Source organism: Centruroides sculpturatus, unplaced genomic scaffold (assembly GCF_000671375.1).
Source record: "Centruroides sculpturatus isolate CEXI.00-Female unplaced genomic scaffold, Cexi_2.0 scaffold444, whole genome shotgun sequence".
Taxonomy (NCBI): domain Eukaryota; kingdom Metazoa; phylum Arthropoda; class Arachnida; order Scorpiones; family Buthidae; genus Centruroides; species Centruroides sculpturatus.
Window position 1 is genome coordinate 256,145 of NW_019384864.1, and position 17,782 is coordinate 273,926.

The 17,782-nt window shown below is 30.0% G+C and overlaps 2 protein-coding genes across 3 annotated transcripts in view; one reads left to right on the forward strand and one right to left on the reverse strand.

The window, feature by feature from the left end:
* Positions 1–3,009, forward strand: part of LOC111630729 (116 kDa U5 small nuclear ribonucleoprotein component-like) — a 32,682-nt gene extending 29,673 nt beyond the window's left edge. For both annotated transcript variants that reach the window (XM_023374879.1, XM_023374878.1), the window contains exons 20-21: positions 2,682–2,789; positions 2,858–3,009. In XM_023374879.1, coding sequence (XP_023230647.1) covers positions 2,682–2,789; positions 2,858–2,953 — 204 coding nt within the window. In that variant the 3' untranslated portion in view covers positions 2,954–3,009. The remainder of the gene's footprint in view (positions 1–2,681; positions 2,790–2,857) is intronic.
* A 483-nt stretch (positions 3,010–3,492) lies between these two features.
* LOC111630739 (golgin subfamily A member 4-like) overlaps positions 3,493–17,782 on the reverse strand; it is a 67,704-nt gene continuing 53,414 nt past the window's right edge. Inside the window, exons 14-22 of the mRNA XM_023374892.1 lie at positions 12,593–15,853; positions 11,118–11,540; positions 8,290–9,052; positions 5,085–5,215; positions 4,866–5,006; positions 4,678–4,796; positions 4,480–4,597; positions 3,766–3,813; positions 3,493–3,690 (exon numbers count right to left, since the gene is read on the reverse strand). Coding sequence (XP_023230660.1) covers positions 3,493–3,690; positions 3,766–3,813; positions 4,480–4,597; positions 4,678–4,796; positions 4,866–5,006; positions 5,085–5,215; positions 8,290–9,052; positions 11,118–11,540; positions 12,593–15,853 — 5,202 coding nt within the window. The remainder of the gene's footprint in view (positions 3,691–3,765; positions 3,814–4,479; positions 4,598–4,677; positions 4,797–4,865; positions 5,007–5,084; positions 5,216–8,289; positions 9,053–11,117; positions 11,541–12,592; positions 15,854–17,782) is intronic.

Here is a 17,782-nt window from a genome sequence, read left to right on the forward strand (position 1 = left end):
AGATTTCGGCTTGATCTAGCAATTTGTATAATATTATCATCTATTAGCAGTTCAAATGATTCTTTGGTAGTCATTTTGAATTTTTGATGCAAGATTGAGATATCTTTGCAAAATAATTGTAAAAATTAAAAAAAACATAAAAACACATTTCCACAAAAAACCAACGTAACTGGTATCGTGGGGGCTGCACAGCCCCCAGAAAATACGTAGCTCCATCTTTGTAAGTGCTACAGGGCCAAACATTTGGCACTCGCTAAAAGTCGCGACGTAATGAGATTACATGAAATGGCAGCTGCACACGATATTTAGATTTTTAGAAAATCATAAAAATATGACGCGTGGGGGCCGCGCGGCCCCCAAGAAACCAGTTAAGGGTTAAACAACACTGAGATGACTGTACCACATGAGCAATGAATCCAAATCATCTTGATGTCTGATAACTGTTTGCTTAATGCCCAGATTGTAGATGATCTTTGACCTAGTTTCTTGGATCTTTTGTAGTAATTGTACAACTGCCACATGCAACACCATAGGATCTTTACAAAAGATGTTAGTTCAGGGAGAAAATAATCTCCTAAGAAACATTGATAACACCTTAAAATATATTTAAATCATTGTATATCTCCATTTAACTATGAAAATCAGTCCTAATGTTATTTTAACATTAGAAATACTGAAATAAACATTAAAATTCACTTTGTATAAAATGCAATTCAATTTCAAAATAAATTAAATTTTTATTATAATAATTGTTAACTTTGCTATTAATCATGATTAATAATTATTAACTTGAAATAAATGCCAATCAACTTAAAACATTTTAAAAAAATTACATATTAATGATTTAATTAGCATAATTACTTTCAGAAATGGATGTAATGAAAGTTATTATTATTGAAACTAACCTTCATTTTCTCATTAAATTTTTCATTAACATCTTTAAGGCACTCTTGATAATTTTTCTCCAGATTCTCTTTCTGGTTTGTAATATCTTTCTCATGTTGCAGTTTTAAATTCTCTATTTCAGTTATTTTCCCAGTCATTTGAGCATTATGAAGCTCTGTTAATTCTTCTAATTCTTTCAAATGATTTTCCCTTTGCTTTTGTAACTGTTCTTCTAAATCACACACTTGACTTTCTAATTCCATTTTTCTCTGTACCAGAATAATAAATATTTAATTAAAACATAATATACTAGGATAACTTGATATATAGTTATTTTTCATTAACTGTATATCAAGTTTTCAATGAGATAAAGTTTGATTAAATAGATTTTTATATACTACAATATTACATATATATGTATACACAGTATACAGTAAACCTTTGATTTATGACTGCTTGCATTACAATTCTTGTTTTTATGGTACCATAAAAATGTTTGTATTATGACAATACAAAATCACATATTTTTTGTTGGTAAGTATGATCTTATATAGTTAAAACTTATTTTCAGGAATGTTGTCTCAATTTAAAACACAGAGCTTAAAAAAAAAACAGAAACACTTACTCTATTACAATTATCTAGCAAAAAATTAAGTCAGTTGTGCTTGAACTATAGCAAAGAGCCTGATCAGATCTGTTAAATGTATTTCTTGTTACTCAATAAGATATTATTGTGTTGTGATGCTTATGTAGTTGTGCATGACAATGCCCAACTACATAAGCATCAAAATTAGTCCTACAACTTTATACTTGAAATTGGAAAATTCTCTCAGTGTAGAATTCCCCTTACAGTCCAAACCTTATCCCTAGCAATTTCCATCTGCTCAGATCAATAAAGTAAACAGTGAAAAACATTTTGACAGGAAAGAAGAACTTAAGACACGACCTCTAACCAACTTGTTGAGTTCTACAAGTCAAAATTACTAAAGTGTAAACATTACTCATCTGTCTATTTTAAAAAGTAGAAACTAGATACAAAGATCTATCCATTTGTAGTTCATTTATTTATTTATAACATGCGACATACTTCTGCGATTATATATGCCCTATGCTATAAACAAAATCTATAAATAAATAAAATCAACTTACATTTTAGGAATAGTCAAACTCATAAACTTCATGAAGGATGAATATTTTTGCTTTTTTAACATGTTTCGATATGTTGATATGAGCCACTCATTTGCCAAATTGAGTAATTCCACAAAACAAAAAGTAGAGAAATAGATAATATACATTAAACTTTAAATTTAAATAAACATTGTAGAATGTATTTTATATGTAACAACGTAAAAAATTGGTTACTTGAAAAATGTAATAATAGTAATAATAATTCCAAGGATGTACTAATGGAGTTAATCAATTTGGCCTGTGAAAAGCTTATATATACACACATACAGGTAACCCCCGTATAACACGGGAGTTACGTTCCAAAAAATTGTCGTGTTATGCGAATTCGTGTTATAAGAAACAAAGAACTAGTGCGAAAAGGGGGGGTTAGGTNATATACTCTATTTATTTAAGGGAGTCAGTACATGAAAAAGGTTGGAAACCCCTGACTAGAATATATTCACCATTAAGGAAGCAGCAGCAAATACCAATACAAAATTGCCATCACTTGAGTGTTAGTCTAAATCTCACAAAACAGGTTTCAAATTTGGAACTAAGTTAGAAGCATCTGGCAGCAGTTTATTTTTACCAACAAATAAATATATAAGATCACACAATTTCTTTTTCAGATTGTTCCAGGTGATCCGTTAGACAAGAGCATAGTAATAAGGCCTCTGGAGCCCCAACCTGCACCACACCTGGCCAGAGAGTTCATGATCAAGACCCGCAGGAGAAAGGTGAGAGATTGTAGATTATTTTTTGGGGGAAGAAAATTGATGCAATTCTCAATACGTGTCATTTCTAGGGCCTCAGCGAAGACGTGAGCATCAACAAATTTTTCGACGATCCCATGTTGCTGGAATTGGCCAGACAGGACGTCATGCTCAACTATCCTCTGTAGACTTGGCGGCATTTTGCACACAATCAGTCAATAAACCAGTCACACTTTTAACAAAATGGAAATTTTTTTATTAACATAGATTTAAGTCGACGCGTAACAAATGTACAAATTTACCAAAGATGCCCGCGGACGACGGATTTTGTCCATCCAGTCGGAAGGAGGGAAGAAATCATGCTGAACTCAGCCAGTGAGTTCTCTGAAAGAGAAAAAAGTCCCATTAAAATTTTGCAACTCTACATAATGGTTGTCATGAAATTTAACAAAGATGCCTACCAATTTCAAAGGACTAGAGGTTTCTCTATAGCAGTATCTATTTCTGGGAAAAGGAAGACAAAGCTTATTAGTCGATGCCAGAGATGACGTTTTCTACAAATTACAACTGTACGTTGCCGCTCTTGACAACTGATTATTCTAAATTGAATGTATTTGATGTGGCAAATTCCAACAGACAATTTGCAGAAAATGACATCTTATACTAAACGCAAAGCAAAATGAGTTCTTGTCTACAGAGAGATTAGACTGCGCCTTAACGCTTAATGTTATTGAAAGATTAAATGGCCAATTATCGAAAACAAAAGTTTGTTAATGAGAGCGAATATTTCACCTATCGCTGACGGAAATGCACGACAGACAAAAACCGAGCTCACCTGTACTTGCCGGGAGGCTTCTCTCTGCAGGATCTGACGTGTCTGGTCGTCGTCAAATTTTAGAACTGCCGTTATCACTTTGGCCAGAACCTGAATGGCAGAAAAAGAAACGGTATTAAAATAAAAGAAGTGACAATTTAAGCTGAATGACTTCTGAAAACTCACAAATGGTTCTTTTCCCATCATGTATTCGTACAGTATGTTGCGCAAGTACTGAAATTTAAAAAAAGAATTGTCAGCATTTCAGAAAATAACAATAATTTAATTACAAAGTTAGACTAAATAAATAAAATCCAAATGCATTCTGTAAATGTTAATCTCAATGAAACTCTTAATTTCTACAAATATTTTTGGCTCTACGTTTTATAAATAGCATTTTTCCAGTGTGCATGACATGCTCATTCGTGAAATGTGGATACTAAAGAATAATCTCAGAGATTGCATTCTTAACCAAGGAGACCATCAATCAAGCCCCCAATCATTTTTTTCTCTTCTGCCACTTCATTTAAATACATTAAAATTTTACCACCACAAATTGCTTTGTGAATGGTGGGTTCAAGAACACGAGACCTTGTATTTCTGACAATAGAATTTTCCAAAAAAGTAAATAGATCCAAGATAATTGCATTTCCTGTTGTCATCATGCATGTTCTTTAATAAACTGTCAGTAGTAAAACAAGACTTGCACAAAACATATTCTTAGTAATTTGTGTTTATTTTGAAGTCCAATATAAATTTTCAATAAACTGATGCTAAATTTTACCACTTTGTTCAGTTACGTACGTTTATTGACATAATTAAATTCATTCTGAGGAACAAAAATTCGTAAATACTTGAAATGCTCCATGAGTAGTTTGCTTACAAAATCGGCTTTCTTACCTCAAATTCTGTCGGTTCGGGAACTTTTAAAGAAATGTCCTCCATATGGTTTGAAGTACCGGTGGAGTTAGGCTTGGACGTCAAACCTAGCAAAAATCTCAACTCGCCAATTTCCTCTCTGAAATCAAAATATTAAAGTCCGTTAATTGTCTATTTTAGGATAAACACACAAAAGTTATGTTGCAACATTTTACTCACTGCAGATTAGTTTTTTCAGTTTTTAAAGAAGCTATCTCTTCTTCGTGCACCGTGCAGGTTAAATTAGACTGATTTTCCGCTTCAGTCTGTTGCGCGACTGGAGTCGTATCTTCCGCATCCTGAAATTTTGAAAAACAGTTTCATTCGATGTTCTGGAAAAGTAATAAGAGTTTTGGAGCGATGCTAACCTCCCAACCGTCTTCCCAATCGTTTGCTTCAACATTTTGTGATTCTTGACTAGCCTGAATTTCATTCTTTTCCACTCTCACCTGCAGAATCTTAGATTCCTTTAATTTTTGTTTACATTCATTTAATTCTTCTTCTTTATCCTAAATTGTAAATGCATAGAATAGAAATCTTAAGGGAGCTGCTCAAAGTATAACAATTTCTTTGAGAAAACTACTCGCCCTTAATAACTGTTGGAAGTGTTCGGTCACGTCGTCCAGTGCACAAGTCTTTTCAAACAGTTCCTGCTGCAGAGATGCCATTTCCTGACGGTGCTCTTTCTCCATTTTCGACTCCTCTTCTTGTCCTTTACCTATTGAAATTCAAACCCTTCTGTAAGGTCAAAATTTTTGAAAATAATACAATTTAATTGCTGAATTATCTGAGCACTATAAATAGCTCTTTTTAGGACTTATCACACACTATCAAGAACCCACACAGAGACTGATGAACATTAAGTATTTTTTTGTAACCAGGATATGCATTTTGGGCAGACAAGCTGTCCCTCTTCAGATGTAACAATCACTAAATTACAAGCATGTAATCTATAACTGTATGTATGTAGTATGGATGCTGTATAATAGTATGTAAAATCACTAATCCATGTCGGTTGATTTTCTCACAGCAACTCAAATTTATTACAGCATATTCTTAAATAGATTATACATCATATGCATTTCAGGCTGTTGTAAATTCACAGCCCCTTCTCAGTGCCATCAAAGACAATGCAATGATATTAGACTTGAAATTCGCATATGATAAAAATTATTTCCAGGTTGAGCAAGCATTCTATAGACAAACAGACAGTATAAGCATGGGATCAAAGATGGGATCAAAGATGGGGCCAAAATTTGTGGAAATAGTTATGACCAGTATAGATGAAATCATTATTAATAATAATAAAGGTATAAAATTAGTAGAGATATGCAGATGATTATTCAAGAATTTTTGATAGCAACTTAATAAGTGAAATAAATATTTTTAACATCATAAATAACATAAATGAAGACATACAGTTCAATATTGAAATAGAAAATAAAATTAAATTATTTAGACATTACTATAGTTAAGAAGGTAAACTTATTTATTTCATTAACATATAATTAATTGTTTTGTCTACATTACATGTTTATTTATAATTCATATAACCCAGAAAAGAATATAAAAAACACTTGTAAATGTTAATTCCATGATATATTAGAACATCAAATATAAATAAAAAACAGCATTAAAAAGATTAGATGATAAATTTATCTTAAACGATTATCCTAGGTTAAAATTAATGAAATGGCACAAACAATATTTGAAATATAGATATAACATTAAATATAAACACGACAGAAATTATTATACCTTTCCTTATATCCATAATTTTGAAAAATGCAATAAAAATCTTAAAATAAATTTGGCCTCATCTTTGATTAACAAAACATGGAACAGAAATTATAATCAACATAATGACCTTAAGAGAGAAGGTACAGTATATAAAATAAAATGCAATCGTAATAACCCTAGAATTTATATTGGTGAAACTGGAACATTAGAAAAAAGAATTAAAGAGCACAAAGTGGCAATACGTCTAAATTTTGATAATTCACCATGGTTTTAACATTCTAAAAGTAATAAAAATAAATATTATAATAGAAATATTGTAAGCACGTCATTCCTTTGGATATATATATATTTTTTTAATTGTAAATTGTGTGTTAATCTCTATTACACTTATACAGTACTTCAGCTCTGCAAGCAAGCCGTTGTAACTAGTTAACATTTATCTTTGCAAATTATGTATAAAAAATTAAACCTACAGTAATTTAAGACTGGATGTAATAATTATAAAGTAAGATTTATTATCTATATTGTGTTTATTATAAACTATATCATAATATCTTTATAGTTTTATACCCATTTACTAAAAATATATTTTTAAGGGTTTTTACAGTATAATTGAATGTGTAATGGAGTTTTAAAAATTGTTTATCTCTTTTAAAGTAAATATAAAGAATCATAATGTAAAAGATTTTTTGTGATCATAATAGTGTCAAGTCTAATAATCATTGCATTGTCTTTGATGGTACTGAGGAGGAGGGGCTGTGAATTCACAACAGCCAGAAACGCATATGATGTATAATCTATTTAAGAATATACTACAATAAATATGTTTACAATACAAGGGATAATATAACTATTCATATTGTTCTTAAGACGATTGTACTTTAGATACTGGGCATGCACATTAGACGTAAAAGAAATTTTTAAAAACATTCTAAAATAGGTTTCATTCGTTATAAATCGGAATTATTCAATTTTTCCTGAAGAAGGTCAATGAACTGACTGCATCTTAACCTATTCGATGTTGAAATTTTTATATGTTGCCTGGGACGCCATGTTGAATTTTCGTCAATGTTAAGCCTAAAAAAATTTTTTTTTTTTTAAATAATAATTGTGTTTACTGTATCGTTTACGTCATAAAAAAATAATTTTTAATGTTTCACAAACAAAATATATTGAATAATGTAGAAACAAAAAAAATTATATTTTAAAAGTTAATTTTAATATAAAAAATGTGACGCATAGCAACATCTAGTATAAAAAATGTTTCGATGTAAACACAGAAATATTTGGGATCGCCCACGCAGGTCAGTGAGGTCAACACGAATATTTTTGGGAACTATGTAGGACAGGTTAAAGGGTTTTTGTTGTTGGTTGACTTTTAAGTTCAGATAATTATTAATAGCACGACAAAAATAATAATATTACAGTAGAGCACTGATTATTCGAATACCGATCAACTGAAACATTGGTTAACCGAAAGTGTTCCAGTCAGCAAATTCAAATTTCAGCTAAGTGCTGTGGCACTGTAATATTTGGCTATGTCTTGGGCTACTCAATATTATTTTTGTTGGAGTGCGTGTTTTAGCTGGCAGCACTCGCGTGACCATGAAAAGTTACTTATGGATGCACCAGTATTTGAATGAGGCTTTCTTCCTCCATTGTGAGTGATGAATTTTACTTGTTTTGTGTTGTGTTTTTCTGAAGACTGTGTCGTGCTGAATCTGAATGTTTTTGAAACTAGATTAACTTCTGAAATATAATTTTTTAAAAATATTTTTTCAGTATATTTATTTTGTGCAAAATAAAGAAATAATTTTTAACAATACAATAGCCACAATTAACATTTAAAAAAAATTTTTGTTAGGCTTAACATCGGCAAAAATTCAACGTGAAGCGACACACAATGGAGAAAAATTTCAACATGGGATAGGTTAATATATTTTTTCGTACATGATCAGTTATCCGAACAACCCCAGTCCCGAATTGTTTCGGATAATCGAGGCTCTACTATAATACAATTTAAATGCATTTACAAGAACATCGAACACTCACCTATAAGATTTGATAATGTTTTCTCGCATTCGTTATCTTTTAATTCTAGTTGACTATTAAATTCACGGATCATCTGTTTTAATTTGCTGTTCAGTTCAGAGTCCTTCTCCTTTAGTTTCTCTTCGTAACTCTTAATCACAGCGGTCAACTGGGTCTGGTAATTTTCTACATGGTTCACACCAAATGTTTGAGTTTCGAGAACCCCGAGCTGCTCTTTGAGCATGTTGTTTTCTTCTTTCAGAAGCGACACAGACAAATCTTCGGGTTCTTTCTGCTGAACCTGCTGATTCAACAATTCCTGTCGCAGCTTCCACTTGTTAGCTTCTTCTTTCAGTTTGCATTTCTCCATTCTCAACTTTTCTACTTCTTCTTGTAACATACTCTTTAAATCTTCCTTTTCCTTTGACATTTCACTCAATTTTAAATTCAGTTCTGCTATCTCTTTTGTTAAATTATTGAGAGAACAATCTTTCTCTCTCAACACTTCATTATATTGTTCTTCTGCTTCTTTTAACTTGTTATTTAATGATAGTTTCTCATTTTGTAATTCATCTAATAACTGTTTTTCTTCAGTCAGTCGATTATTTTCAGATATTAATTCTTCCAACTTGTGCTTCAGTTCTGATTCCTCTTCCTCTTTTTCTGATAACTGACTCTTATAGTCGGCGAGTTTCTGAGAAACTGCAGACTGGTTCGCCTCGGCTACCAGCAACGATTCGTCCAACTGATTATTGAGGACTCTTATTTCTTCTTCTAACTGACCCTGTAACAAAAAATGCATTTTTAAATATATAAAGTCCTAAAATGAAGTATTTAATTAAAGATATCATTGATAATTTTTCCAGACTGTCAACACATGCACTTGTTCTCAAGAAACTAAAATAGTCTGGGATAACTCTTAAGACTCTTATAAAAGATCCTAGATCCTCCATGTAGATGATTAATTATATAATGAAATTATTATTAATTGGCTAAATTCAACAAATTTCACACATTTTGTAGCTATTAACACAAGCAAAATTCAATTTACTGATAATTAAAGATGATATTACTTAATCTATATAGATAGTTAAATGCACTTTGGTCCAAATTTCATTTGAACAATTTGTTTATTAGTCTTTCTTGTGACATAACTTAAGAGAGGACAAAGATGATGTTTTAGCTACATATACTGTATTTATCTCATAACTGCACAATTTTATGAATTTTATTCATATAGAAAGAGTGGCAGCTGTATGAACTATTCCCTGATGCTGTTATCCATATTAGAACACCAATCCTATAGGTTTCTTGTATAGGATTGATAATCTGAAAATGGAATCACGTTCACGTTATGATGAGTTGGATGCTACAGAACAGATGGGAAAGGACTTCTGAGCAGAAATGTTACAATGTTAATTCTTTTTACCTTTATGTACTTACTCATATCAATTTCTGTTTGTATCCTTGTTTAGTAATAGGAATTGTTATACTGGTGTAGTTTCCAATTAGCAAATAGAGATGATCTTAGCCAAAAAGTCAAAACAAAATATCTTTATTTTCATCTGTATACTCTGTGTTTCAGACCTGAAGGCTTCTTTTCAGCAGGTTTACAATATTAGGTCCTTTATTGTCCGTTATTAATACACTTATATAGACAAAGTATCAAACTTTTATGGATACTTTGTCTATATAGGTGCATTCCTAATTGTAACAAGCAGATGGGGATTTGAATTCAGCAGTACAATATGATGTGCTGGTAAGAAATATGACATGGCTGAGCACTCAGTTGTAAACTTGATTGCAATTCACTGCTTGAACATAGTGCCGTGCATCAAAAAGACTATTCTGACGGTTGTCATAATTGGCCAAAGAGTAACTGTCAAGAGCATTACTGTTATCTAAAATGTTATCTAGAGCCATAATTATCATCATTCATAATACTTGGTCAGAAATTATGTTATTTTGTGTTCATGTTTCGTTTAAATGATCCATATATGCACAGACAGACAGATCCGTAGCCATTTTACACATTGACGGATAGCTGTAGTATTAAATTCATTAAAATAATATTCAAAAACATAATAATATCTGTAGTTATATTTGTGATTTTTAGTTTCAATTTTTCAATCGACCCCCTAATAGTTATATCAACCCCCAAGGGTCGATATCGACTACTGTCTTATAGAGTCTATAAGAAAGAAGCTGTCAGCTATGGCATTAGCAATTTATGCTGGAAATGAAGATGCTTTGGGATGTAAAATTGTTACACAGAGTTTCTGATAGAGCACACCTTAAACACCTGGAGGCAATTGAAATCTATCTAGAATTTAAGGATGGAATAGGTATTAATTTGAAAGAAACAAATACACTGTCTACAGCATGGCACGCCATTTTTGAACTCTCAATATTCCTTATAGACAGCATGGATACGAGTTCACATTAATGATAATTTAAATTAAATATGTTATTTGTGTCAAGATAATTATTTTAAAATTAATTTATGTCATTATACATTATTCTTTAATCATTTTGAATAATATACGTATATATTTTGTGCAGGATATAATTTTAAAACATATATGATTTTAAATTATAAGCACAATGTGTTCCATTTATGTTGTCAATTTGAACATGTAAAATGCGTTTGATTTTTTATATTAGCTGTTTTTGTTGTCATATATATCTGACAATGTCTGTTTTAAATAGACAAAAATGTCAGTAAATATTTTCTTTAGTAATTACAGAGCTGCTGGTATTGGTTTGGTTGTCTGTGTTTATATGATCACAGTTTTGGAGTTACTGACCCATATATGACAAAATGATAAGAATTTCATATTAAGACTTACAATTTTGGCCTGATACTCTTCTGATATTCTAGCAGTAACTTCTTCCTTCTCTTTGGAATGTTTTGAGATGGTTTCTTCATATCTCGCCGTCAGCTCTTTTATCTCTTCATCTTTCGTCTCTCTACATTTTTCCATCTCATTAATGAGAGTTTGTTTGTCATTTTCTAATTCTTTTACTTTATCTTCTAAGCTATGCATCACTTCCTTAAACTGGTTTTCAAAAGAAGTGTATTTACACTGAATTTCTTCAATTTCTTCTTCCTTATTAGCAAGAGAAGCATTTAATTCTTTCAGTTTTTCTTTCAGATCGGAAATGACGACATCTTTTTCTTGCTGCAATTCCTTTATTCTATTGTCCATTTCTAAGACAAATTTTTCTTCTTGTAGCTTTAGTGTGCTCTCGTTTTCAGACTGCAATTGTCTCTAAGTAAAAAAAAAAATGAAAACATTAATCTGTTATTTCTTAAACATACTATTTAAAAAAAAGTTTTGAAAATTGTATATGGAAGTCTGATAGATCAGAATCATTTCTCTATAAAATAATACTCAATATAAAATAAATCACAAAACACATAAGTATTTTGTGATTTATTTTGAATTTATTGGAATATTTTACAGTTAAACATTGCTGTAACAAGCAAGCAATTGAGATCAATCAGAACTGTCATATATAGATTTTTATATTGATAAAAAATACAGGCATTTCTTGATATATATAATCAAAAACTTTTCCTATAAAAATAAAACTCTTGAAAGTGTAATTTCAGTATCTTCATCAATAACATTTCACTATTATTAATGGAATTCAATATTATGTATTAACTCAAAAAGAATTGTACATGATAGGATAGGTGTACTCACATTAGCACAATTAAAAGTAACTGAACAAAGTAGTAGTAGACTTGTGCTATTTCAAAAGTGGAACAACAATGTTCTGTGTTAAAACTGAATGCACACTTTTAGTATAAATATTAAAGTAATATATGTAACAGAATGAACAATTATCAAATTGAAATGATATCACTTCAATTTGATGACCAATTATCTTGTACCAACTACATTTTGTAAGACAAAAATAAATGTGTCAAGAGATGCCTGCATATCAAAAATTAAATAGTGTTTTAAGTACTGTAACAATAACATTAAACATAATGATAATAATAATGATCTTTTAACTTATTGGAAAATTTTAAATACATCAAGAATTAAATTCATTTTCCTCATTGCGGGAAACATAGCGAACCATATCGTTAATACTAACAGTTAAAGAAACAATTAAAAATTGAGAAAAAGCTATTTTGTTCACAAAAGCAAATCAAAGAAAATAAAACAAATATTTTCCAAACCACAATAACTGCAGTAACATTATGTTTCATGCAACACCACTAAAAACAGGAAAAAATGACAAAAATGCAAAAATTCTAAACCATCGACAAGAGTGCCGGGTGCAGTTTTCTATTCGTAAGCCAATCTACCTTTATCTGAGTTAATTTCAATTCGGCTTTCTTTTTAAGTTCATTTAGTTTCGCCTGATACTCTTTGTTTGCATCTTGTTGCATTTGTTCTAACTTTTCTTTATGTTCAGATTCCTGTTGTGTTAATTTGTGAATAGAATCGCTTCTCTCCTTGCCTAATTCTGATTCGAGTCTTTTACATTTCTCTTTGAGGGTTGAGATCAGTTCATTTTTAGCATCTAGATCTTTGGATATCTCGCTAATTTTTTCATTCTCTCTACACAAATCATCTATTTTGCTTTCAGCATTGACATACTTTTCTTGTAAACAATTTAATTTCTTCTGAAGATCAGATAGCTCCATTTCTTTTGTCCCATTTTCTTTCCTAATCTCCTCTATCTCGTTTTCTTGCACTTTTAGTTTTTCTTCGTAACTGCTAATTGTATTGGAAAGGACAGAAATTTGCTCTTTATATTTGTCATTATCATTCATTTCATTCTTTAAAGTTTCATTACATTGCTTTAGGTACTGTACTTCATCATTTTTAGTTGCAATATTCTTCTTTAATTCCTCCAATTCTTGACACTTGAGATGTGAAAACTGTACTTTTTCTTCCAGCGTAATTTTCATTTGACTCAGTTCTAAATTACAAGAATCAACAACAGTTTTCAAATTTATCAATTCATCTATTTCTGACTGCTTTAAGGCTAATATACCATTGAATTCATCTACTTTTCCTAATAATTTGGTGTTCTCGACGGTTAGTTTCTGTAATTCATTCTCAAGTTCCAAAATTCTGGTCTTAGATTCCTGTTGTACACTTTTCAATTTTGTGACAAATTTTTGCCTAATGCTAGAAATTTTATCCTTACTTTCAGCTTCAAATTTAAGCTTGAATGCGTCGTAATCAGACCTTTCTTTCTCACACAATTTATTTGCCTGATCTAATTTATTTTGCAGTTCGATCAACTGTTCATTCAATTTATTATTATCCTTTGATGCCGTCTCTAACACTGCCAGCTTCTCTTCATATTCTATGTTTAACTGCTTTAATGTCTTGCATTCTTCTGTCAGTTTATCAGTTTGTTGTATAAATGTATTTGACATGTCTTCATTATTAATTCTTAATTCATTGTTATTCATTTTTAAATTATTCATTTCTTCAGTTCTTTCTTTCAGATATGACTGTAAATTTTCATTATCATTTTTTAAATTATTCACTAATTCTTTATAATAATTAACTGTATCTTGATGTTTGTTTTCCCAAGTTTTTGTTATCAAATTAATTTCAGTTTCTTTTTCCTTTGCAAGAATTGCTATCTGATTATTTGCATCAAAGGTGGCTCTCTCAACATCCTTTAACTGTCGCGTTATCTCCTTTAATTTGTTTTGTAAATTAAGCATTTCTATATTGTTCATTGACTCTTTCTCACACCAATTCTCCTTTTCGATCTGTAACATGTTTTCAATCTTTTTCATTTCTTCTACATGATTTTCGGTGACTCTGGTCATCTCGCGTTCGTGTTGAAATTTCTCTTCTTCCAATTTGTTTTTTAATTCATTTACTTCAGAGTTCAACTTATCCAGTTCTTCTTTAGTTGTATCTTTTAATTCCAATAATTGATTTTCATAAATTTCTTTTAACTGTTTCCACTTCATTTTATCTTTGCTGTATTTTTCTTCAATTGATGCTTTATCTGAGATCAAATTATTCAAATGCTCTTCTTTAGCCTTAAAAACTGATTCTAATGTAATCTCCCTCTCTTCTGCTTTCTTAATTTCTTTCTTTATTTCATCTAATTCACTTTCCTGTTCTCTTATTTTTTGAGACTGTTCGTTATTTATAGAAGCTAACTTAGATATTTGTTCTTCGTACTCCTTTCGGCTGTTTGCTAGTAATTGCTTTAAGGAATCCAGCTCTTGTTTTAGACAATCTGTCTGGGTAGACATTGATGAAACGTCCACGACCAATTTCTCATTTACCTCTGAAATGTTTCTCTCATAATCTATCCTTGTTTTCTCCAATAAATCATTTAATTCTTTCTCACGATATTGAAGATCATCTATAGTTTGTTCCAAACTTACTATTTTGGTATCATATAAATTTTTAATATTGTCAATTGTATTTTGTTGCTGATTACTAACCATTTCTAACTGTTTCGAAGAAGATTCTTCTGCTTCAAGTAACTTTCTTTCATATTCCATAACGGTATTCATCATTTCTAATTTTGTGTTCTCCAGGTCTGATGCAGTGTTCTGTTTTTCTTCTTTGATCTCTTGTAAATTTTTGTTTAATTTAGTATTTTCTTCAGACAGATTTCCTAAAGATTCAACAACTTCTTCTAAACTTTGTTTTTCGGTTAATAAATTCTGCTTCTCACTTTCTAATTGAGAGATATCTTCAATTGCCTTATGCTTTTCCTCCGTCAATGTTTTAACAGCATCCTCTTTTTCCTGTATGGCCATTTCTAATTCCTCTTTCAAGATATTTAAATCTTTTAATATTTTTTTCTTCTCTGTTTGTAGTGTGGATATTTCTGCTAAGAGTAATTCCTCTTTCTCCTTACTTAAAGACAATTTCTCTTCTAGTTCTTGATTTATTTCTGAAAGTTTCTCTATTGACTGCTTTGAATAATCATCAGAAGTCTTGTTTGTTTCAATTTCGGTTTCCAGATTTGCTAATTTGTCTTTAATTGATTGATATTCAGTTTTCTGCATTTGCAACTGATTTTCTAATTCTTTAATGGTTTTTAAATGGTGTTCCGTATCAGATTTTGACATTTTAATTAATTCTTGGTGCTGTTTGAGTTCATTTTGCATGGATTCATACTTTTCTTTTAACGAAAGTTTTTCAGTTTCTAACTTCTCACAACATTCCTTGGCTCTCTGAAGTTCGCATTGAAAATGATCTATTTCTTGCTTCAGACTATCTATAATCTTGATTTGATTTTCTTTTTCTTCTAAAGCACTTTTTAAGGCTTCATTTAATTGAATGGATTTGTTTTCAAAATTATTTTTTAACTTCTGTAATTCGTTATCTCTGCTGCCTATTGTTAATTTAACTTCCTCAAATTCCTTATAAACTGTTTCATATTTCAATTTAATATCTAAAATTTCATTTTTTCTTTCTTCTATTTCTAAGCAGAGTTTCTTATTGGCAACTTTTAAATTCTCCAGTTCCGTTTCCTTCTGTTCTATAGCATTAATATGTTGTGACGACATCTCGGCTAGCCTGTGTTCATATGTGGATTCCAAATTGTATGTTTTCTCCTGAAAAAAAAAAAAAAAAAAAAGAATTTTCAAATTATTATTTTAAATGCAATTTTTTGTGTGAGGTTATTATTATTTTAACTATTTTATTTTACTGGGATTCAGAGTATAAGCAATAATAATTATATTATTATTTTGCTAAAAATTTAGTATTCATTATTAAATTTAAAATTTGTTAAGGGTTTAATTAAAATTAATGTGTGAGTAAGACATTTACAGAATAATAATTTTTAGAGATATAAGCATTGGGTATTACATTCCAATTGTGGCAAAAACCTAAATGTTGCAGAACTAAACTAACAAACATAATGCAATATGACATCTACTTTCAAGAGATCTAATATTCTAGAGAATTCACTTATTTTGGCAGATTAGATATTATATATATTATTTGTGAATCTATACAGCTATGATTATATAAGTGCTATAATGACAGAGAATGGCTATCCATAATCCAGCCAAAAGAGGAAGATGAAACATCACAATCTACTCATGAAAACAGAATTGGAATTTTTTATGGAAATAAGAAAATGTTTTATTACTTTATCTAGTAAATTTTAGATAACATTTGTATTATTTAATTTGGAAATTTTTGACAATTATTTTGCATAGGGCACGATAAAAACTTGTTTCACAACATAAATGCAAATTAAACTTTTTCATGAATATTTTTTGCTTTTCTCAGCTTTCTTCCTCATGCTATACAAATGCAGAATATTTGAATGTAAACACATTTGAATATTCCATTTTAAAATTTTAATTAAAGAATTTAAAAATTTATCAATTTAAATTCTGATGAATAAATATATTTATATTTCTGCAAATGTTAGAAATACAGATTATTTATATGACATTGTAGAGTTGTACAACATTACTTAACTTTTAATTCTAGTAACAACCTATTTTATAAAACAAGATGTGATAAATTAATTTGAATAAAAAATATACATGATATATTTTCTTTCATTTAATATAGTTATTAATTAAGTAAAAGACAAAAGAATGGTCGCTATCTTGATGGCCACCATCTTAAATTTGCCTCAAAATATTTAAATGAAAATGAGATCATGCAATACACAATACAAAGCTAAAATTTCAAGAAAAATGCAATGCTGCACTTGTTTGCCACCTATCTTTAATCCATAAAAAGTTATGAAGAAACAAATCTAACCAATCTCTCCTTCCATGTGTATTAACCCTTAACTGGTATCGTAAATTTTTCAAACGTAACTGGTTTCATGGGGGCTGCGCGGCCCCCAAGCAAAATTTGCCTTTAGAGAGCAAGTTTAACAATGTGACAGTTCAAAAGGGCATAAATGCTAAATGAAACCCTTCTTTAGTATAATCAACTTTTATTTATTTATATAATTTTCTTTACTTAATTATTACAAGAGATCACAAAATTGTTACAAATTTTGGTGTATGCTTATTTTAACAATACAAAAATTTACCATATTGTAAGTTTATACCAAAGATATTTTTTTTTCTTATTCTTAAGAAACTAATCTTATAAAAAAGTATCTTTTATAGCCTCTAACTATCATTTGTTAAAAAACCACAGGTAATATAATCACTTGTATTTTTAAGACTCAGGAACATTTTAACGCGATTACGTAGTTCAGTCTTGAGAGTTATCACATAGTATTTTTGTAATACTATGCACTTTGCAAATAAATTTCAAACAACTGTTGCACTTAGTAGCATATTTACCATCTTTTTTTCCAGCACAAAATGACAACATACTCTTTTCAGAAGATTTCGGCTTGATCTAGCAATTTGTATATTATCATCATCTATTAGCAGTTCAAATGATTCTTTGGTAGTCATTTTGAATTTTTGATGCAAGATTGAGATATCTTTGCAAAATAATTGTAAAAATTAAAAAAAACATAAAAACACATTTCCACAAAAAACCAACGTAACTGGTATCGTGGGGGCTGC